This window comes from Gekko japonicus, unplaced genomic scaffold, assembly GCF_001447785.1.
Source record: "Gekko japonicus isolate JY-2015 unplaced genomic scaffold, Gekko_japonicus_V1.1 scaffold4279, whole genome shotgun sequence".
In the NCBI taxonomy this organism is placed as follows: domain Eukaryota; kingdom Metazoa; phylum Chordata; class Lepidosauria; order Squamata; family Gekkonidae; genus Gekko; species Gekko japonicus.
In genome coordinates this window covers 74,321-81,813 of record NW_015167177.1, presented here as the reverse complement: position 1 = coordinate 81,813, position 7,493 = coordinate 74,321, and the positions used below count along the sequence as shown (strand labels likewise).

The window sequence follows — 7,493 nt, the reverse complement described above, 5'->3', positions numbered from 1 at the left end:
GAGTGAGCTCCCGTCTCTAGTTCCAGCTCCTGCCAACCTAGCAGTTCGAAAGCAAGAAATTGCAAGTAGATAAATAGGGACCACTTCGGTGGGAAGGTAACAGCGTTCCGTGCGCCTTGGTGTTTAGTCATGCCGGCCACATGACCACGGAAACGTCTTCGAACAGCGCTGGCTCTTCGGCTTTGAAATGGAGATGAGCACCCCAACCCTAGAGTCGGATTCGACTGGCTTTCGAGCAAGGGAACCTTTACCTTTACTTTAACTTTGTATTAGCCACTGGTGGAAACAAGGAAAGAGGAGTGAAAGCATCACCCCTTTATGTAATCATTTACATAAAGCAAAACCAGTCCAAGAAGTACAGACAGGAGAAAAATAGGACGAATGAGTCTTGCTCCAAAGGAAGGACTCTGACTGCAGTGGAAGAAGATTCCTTCTTTAGAGCAAGATTTTGTCCGCTGGAGCAAGACCTCATTAGCAGAAGGGATTTATCCGACCCAGCCTATACTGTCTGACTTTAAAAATGGCTATTTCAGCGATTGGGGTTGAGTTGTCACCAATATATGGATGAAACTCAGCTCTGTCTCACATTTCCAGCTGATCCCAGTGAGGCTGTAGAAACCCTGAACCAGTGCCTGGAGGCAGTTCTGGAGTGGATGCAGGCTAATAAACTGAAGCTTAATCCCAACAACACAGAAGTGCTACTGGTAGATGGAAAGTCTGACCTAGGAGTTAGAGGTGTTGCCCATTCTGGATGGGGCTGCACTCCCCTTGAAGGAACAGATGCATCGTCTGGAGGCACCCTTCGGCCCAGACCTACAGCTGGATAAGCAGGTGGCAGCTGTAGACGAGAGTGCCTTTTAGCAGCTTTGACTGGTTAGCCAGCTGCAGCCTTTCCTGGACAGAAAAGATCTGGCCACTGTGGTGCAATTCCTAGTTACATCTAGATTTGATTAGGGCAATACTGAAATGGGCTGCCCTTAAAAAGGGTTCAGAAACTTCAGTTGGTACAGAACGCTGCAGCCAGGATGTTGACGGGAGTGGGTCATAGGGTCCATATCACTCCAGTCTTGGCCCACCTAAACTGGCTTCCTGTTTGTTTCCAGGCACAATTCAATGTGCTGACCAGGCCAATCACTCTTTCTCAGCCTCAGGGCTTTTTTTGTAGAAAAAGTCCAGCAGGAACTCATTAGCATAATAGGCCACACCCAACAGCAGAAACCTATTAGCATATTAGGCCACACCCCCTGACAGCACAGCTCATTAGCACATTAGGCCGCACCCCCATGTTGCCAGAAGTGTGGTTATCCAGCCACACCCACCTTTTGCTTGTTATTCGGTTTACCGTTTGTTGTCAAAACCCAGGGCTTTTTTTTGTAGCAGGAACTCCTTTGCATGTTAGGCCACACACCCCTAATGTAGCCAATCCTAGTGAGTTTCTGCTCTTCGGTGTGGCCTATTATGCTAATGAGTTCCTGCTGGGCATGGCCAACTCGGGAGCCAGCCGGAACTCCGTTCCTGTGCGTTCCTGCCCAAAAAAAAGCCCTGCTCAGCCTAAACTACATCACAAAGCACAAGGTTTCTGTAGGCTGTTTGTAAAGAGAACGTGGAGGGGGAGAGAATGTTTTATGCTGCCTTAAGTTCCTGGGAGGGAGAAAGGGCAGAATAATTAAAAATGTAATAGACCTGTTCCACTTAAAGGAATTATTTCATATTTGTTTTGACCTCTTGTAGGGCCCCACATGCCAGCTGATGTTCAGGTGACTTTTGACAGTGGAGCCTTGAGAGCTGTTATTTCTTTCACACCAGCAGAAGGAGCATCTAGTTATATCACGGCAGCCCACAGTGGCACCTCTGAGCTAAACTGTAGCACGACTTCCAGTTCCTGCACTATACCATCACTTGAGTGTGGGGCTGAGTATTCTCTGTCTGTCGTAGCAAGCAATGAGGCTGGTTCAAGCATCCCTACTGAGGCTGTCACTTTCAAAACTGGTAGGTGATCTAGAGGAATCCCTGTACAGTTCTTGGTGTGCAGAGATGTGTGTGGTGTCAAGCAACGTGGGCTTGTCACATTTGTCAACTGACAATAGCTGTCCATGTGGTTGCTTAGAAGAAAGGCAATTTGACAAGTAGTTATGAAATTAGGGACGGTGCAGAAAGGCTGGACAGAGAGGGGTTGTTGTTGTGTTTGCCATTCCTCATAACATTAGAATTTTGGCTCACTCAATTAAATTGGTTGGTGTAGATGCAGGAGCAATCCCATTTTGATTCTGAGAATTATGGAACTCACCACCACCACCGGATGTGACAATGGTCACTAGCCAGAATGGCATATTTATGGCCCACAGATCTAGCAATGACTATTAGAAGTAATAGCTAACTAGAATCTCTAGGTTCAGAGGCAGCAAGGTGGATTCAGACATTCTGCTCAGCAAAATTTGAAGCCCTCCTCCAGTGAAGGAGACGCCTTAATAGAAGGCCTCTTAGGCTGCAGAAAGGCTTCAAACCTTGCTGAGCCTCTGCTGGATCCACCCCAGAATACCAGATGCTTGGGGACAAAGAAGGCTGGGAGGGCTATTGATTAGTTGTTTTGAGAGGGGGTCACATCCAGCACTTGCAGACTAACTCATGATTGAGCTTGCCAGCCCCACTCTTCACCTGTCAGTCAGTCAGTCAGTCTTTATTACAGCCCACAAGCCATACGGAAGCAGAACAAACAATGTTAATTAATTACATAAAATGATATCTCTATATCATTCACCCTAGACAGTAAGAAGGGTCAGAGGTTATCAATGTACACACATTATCTCAGCTTATGCTTTCGCAGTAGTGTACAGGAACTTAGCTACTTTTACAGTGATTATCTGGTTAACTCCAGCCAGTAAAATTTTAAGTCTTCTGCTCAGAAAAAAAGGGTTTTTTTATCAGCCAAACCACATTCTAATAAATCCAGGTGTGCTTGAATATAAAATCTAGAATTAAACAATACATGAGGAGTGATGAGCCCTAAAACCCTTCCTAATCATCTATATTGCAGATGGAAGGGATAACTGCAAGACCCAGGCCCACACTAGACATCATGTGTACCATTTGACTGCCACAGGAACTTGCAGCCAGATGGCAGTTATGCATTCCCTGTGGGGACCGCATTCCGGAGCACCACAGGAATCCTGATTTGGATCAGAAAATGGGGGGGATATTATGTGTACCATTTGACTGCCACGGGATCTTGCAGCCAGATGGCAGTTGTGCATTCCCTGTGGGGACCACATTCCGGAGCACCACAGGATCCTGATTTGGATCAGAAAATGGGGGGGGGGCAGAGATGGTGCTTCAGCCTTCCCATGTGTCATTGCTGTGACCTGAAACAGCCCCAGGGGAAGTACTTGCCCCATAATATTCCTGGGGCTCTTTGGGGTTGAGAAAATGGTGCGGGGGGGATAGGCTGAAGTGTCTCCTCCCCCATGCCATGGACCCATTCTGCATCAGGCCCCTGTGGCATATCAGAATAGAGTTCCCATAGTAAACTTGCAGCTGGTGTCTGGCTAAAGTTCCCGTGGCAATAATGTTTTGCGTGTAATGTTTAGTTTTGGCCCCAATGAGTACTATATAACCCACACAGCAGAACGCAGAACATATGTATGGGAGGAATGGTACTAGCTTCTCTTTTCACACTTCACAGCTTTTTAGATTGTTTTTGCACCTATGGAATAATAGCTAATGTCACTGATTCAAAAGATGATGTTTGCATCAGGTTGCGCAAATTTACATATTTTCCAGTTTAGCCTCCATGACAAGAATTCTATGAGAATTCTCTTTTGATGTCAACAGTATGGCATGAACTGTTTTGAGAATATTAATAAAAAAAGTTTTTAAATAATTAAAAAAAAGTCTATGAGATACAAATAAGTGAATTATGATTCACAGATTATTTTAAGAAATATTTAAAATGTGTGAAGATGGAGTCCAAGTAGAAACCAAACTTTACTCATGTGTTCTTAGGAAATTGTCAGACATCCCAGAATAAAGATACACAATTACAAACAAGATCTAGGATCCAAACACACAACATGCCAACTTTCACTAATTTTTGTTTTTGTTTTAAAAAAAACATAGCTCGTCACATGGCATTGTAGGTTGCGTGCAAAGCACATAGCTCACAGTCAGAAGACTGATGATAAAATTGCACCTACTGTATAAACTTCCCCATGTGGATTGATGCTGCACACTCATTCACTCTTAGGTTGGGCGGGGGGGGGAGGCTTTCTGCACATGTGGGATGTCAGAATTAAGGCAGGCACATTCAGACCCTGAAGCACTGCAAAATGGGCAGTCCCTACATTCCTTTTATGGATTTGGGGTTGCTTTTTTAAAGTTGAATTTTGGTGTTACAGTATGGAACATGTTTTAATAACTTTTTTTTTTGGTTGAAAACTTGATTTTGCAGTTCCTTGTGCTCCAGAAAGTGTAACAGTTGAAGAAGCTGAGCCTGGCAATTTGTCAGTATCATGGTCCAATGTTGATCTAAGTGATTATTACGTGGTCTTTGTGAAAAGTGATGATGGCCTGGAGGTGCACTGCAACACCTCCCAGACCCAGTGCTACTTCCAGTCAGACTGTGGCTTTACCTATTTCATCAGTGTCTTTGCCTATAACAGGGCAGGGCAGAGCCCCTTGGGTGACATATTTAACCATACCACTGGTATGTACCACTTTATTTTCTAATTTGTATTTAGTAAATCTGTAGAGATTGTAAACTGTTTGGGCATAATCTTTTACTGGCAGAGTTGGTATCTAGCCTATTGGCTACATATTTTATCCTTGTCTAGGAGAAATGGCACATGTATTTCAAATAATTAGGTAAAAGGTGACTATCAGGGCCGGTGGTAATGCAGGCAGTTCATAGAGGATGGGAAATCAAAGAGTAGCATAAACTATAGCTGTGCAATTATTTGTTCAGACTGTGGAGCCGGGCCAGAGCTGTTCAGACTGTGCAATTGTTCAGACTGTGGAGCCGGGCCAGAGCTTGTAAAGCTATCGGATCCTGAAATGCCTGATCCTTCTGTGCTGTTAGCTGCAGTACCACTCTCTGGCCATCTGAAGTGGTAGAATTGAGATGCAGTAGAAAGTATAGAAGTAATTCCTTTTAGTAAAACACCAAGGTAGCACAAAGAGAAAAGGACTTGGACTATAGTGCTAGAGTCCCTGACTACTTACTTCACTTAAAAGGAGTATGCATGAACCAGTACTTATTCTGATAAACTCTGAGCATTACTGCTATTATAAACAAAAATTGTTTTCTCTTTTATTTCCTTAGCACCCTGCTGCCCCAGTGACTTCAACCCAGTGTTTGTGTCTAGTGACACTGTTCAGATTGTCTGGTCTCCTGTCCGTGGTGCTGAAATGTATGAAACCAAAGCTGTCGACTGGTCCAATGAGCTGCTATGCAATGACACTGCCACCATTTGTACCCTGTCTGCACTGCAATGCAACACCCAGTACAACATCACCGTCTATTCGTTCAGTGAAATTCGAGGCAGCAATACGTCCTGTGCAACTAAACATGTGGCAACAGGTACTATACTGGCTTGCACTTCTGTTAATACAAGAGAGCTGCTAAGAACAAAGGAGGTAGTGTGCAAGCTGAAAAGGCAAATATTATAATTTACATATCGGCAATGTTAAAACCAAACTAAACCAAATTCCACCCTACACTAAATGTGGTGGGAGGGAATACTGGATAGAATAGCCAAGTTCAAATTGTTATTTTTTTTTCCTTTTGAAAATCTTGTCCTAAAGCTGATTGGCATATGGGCTGCGATTGTATTCAAGCCCCCTTGAATAACACAAGACTAAATTCCAAGCAGACCTACTTAGGATTGCTCTCATAAGCAGCCGTCCTATATTATGTAGCTGTTACTGGATCATATCACTTCAGATTGCAACTGGGGAAGTCAATGCTCTCCTACATAAAAAATGTATTGCATCTACAAAACTAATACATCATGGAAAAAATGTAAACAGATCTTCTCCCCCCAACTTGCTAGCTCTGAATATACACAGGACATTTTAATTTTGACTTAAACAAGCATCGAGACATTCTGTTCCCCCACTGAAAGCAGACCCCCCCACAATGGATAAGCATCATGAAGTTGTGTGTGTTTTGACTCTTAAATGAACATTTCCAGCAGTTATCTTTTTTTTGTACAACCTGAGGCCATCATCCTGTGGGGAGCTATGCCTTTAAGTATGAACCTCTGTATCTACTTACTTTCAAACAAGTCTTGTGTAGTCAAATGGGACTTAATGAGGAATTATGCATTGTATCAGGCTGCCAGTGTCCGTGCCAAGAACTAGTATGGCAGAGTGGTTAGAGTGTCATACTAGCACCTGGGACAACCAGTTTCAAATCCCCTTTCTGCCACAGAAACTCCTCATAATCTCTCAGCCTAACCTACCTCACAAAGGTGTTGTGGTAGATAAAGTCGAGGATGGATAAACACTGTAATAATGCAGAGTTTTTTGGATGACACCTCTGCATTAGACCCCTTCCAGTCCAGCTTCTGACCAGGCCATGGGTTGGAGACAGTACCGGTCGCCTTCACGAACAATCTTCGGAGGCATCTGGATCAGGGCGGCTCGGCTGTGTTGCTGTTGTTAGACCTGTCGGTGGCATTCGACATGGTCGACCACCAACTACTGGCCTGCTGCCTTGCCAACACTGGGATTCAGAGGTCTGCCTTTCAGTGGCTCTCCTTGTTTCTTCAGGGTGGCTGTTGGGGAGCAGCTGTCCCAAAGGCACCTGCGAGTCTGCAGAGTGCCCCAAGGTGCAGTGCTTTCCCCAATGTTATTTAACATCTACATGCGCCCCCTTGCCCAGATTGCCTAGAGCCATGGGCTGGGTTGTCATCAATATGCAGATGATACCCAGCTCTACCTGTTGGTGAGTGGCCAGTTTGACTCTAAGCCAGAAGATCTGGACCTGGCATTGAAAGCTGTGGCTGGTTGGCTTAGTCTGAGTCGACTGAAATTGAATCCGATGAAGACGGAGGTCCTGTGCCTAAGTCAGAGTGGCCTGAGGGTAGGGATCCCACTCCCATCTTTCGATGGGGCGCTGTTGGTGCCAGCATTGGAGGTTAGGAGTTTGGGAGTGCTCCTGGATGCCTCCTTAGTGATGGAGGCTCAGGTAGCTTCACTATCTCCGGCTAATCAAGCAGTTGGTTTCCTTCCTCGAACGCAATGACCTGGCAACAGTGATTCATGCAATGGTCACTTCAAGATTAGATTACTATAATGCTCTCTACATGGGGCTGCCCTTGTCCCAAATCCAGGGCCGGCCCGAGGCTGTCCTGTGCTCTACGCGAGCGCAGATGCCAACCTCCCGGCGGGGCCTGGAGACCTCACCGCCAGAACCAGGCTGGGAGGAGGATCACCCAGCCGCCGGCCACCTCCCCGTGGCCACCGCCGGTCCCCTCCCCCCCCCTGGCCGCCGCCGC

General features: G+C 45.6%; 1 protein-coding gene across 1 annotated transcript in view; it reads left to right on the top strand.

The window, feature by feature from the left end:
- FNDC7 (fibronectin type III domain containing 7) overlaps window positions 1–7,493 on the top strand; it is a 25,303-nt gene that overhangs the window by 2,323 nt on the left and 15,487 nt on the right. The window contains exons 2-4 of the mRNA XM_015413132.1: window positions 1,732–1,989; window positions 4,445–4,699; window positions 5,315–5,572. Of these exons, the coding sequence (XP_015268618.1) occupies window positions 1,732–1,989; window positions 4,445–4,699; window positions 5,315–5,572 (771 nt within the window). The remainder of the gene's footprint in view (window positions 1–1,731; window positions 1,990–4,444; window positions 4,700–5,314; window positions 5,573–7,493) is intronic.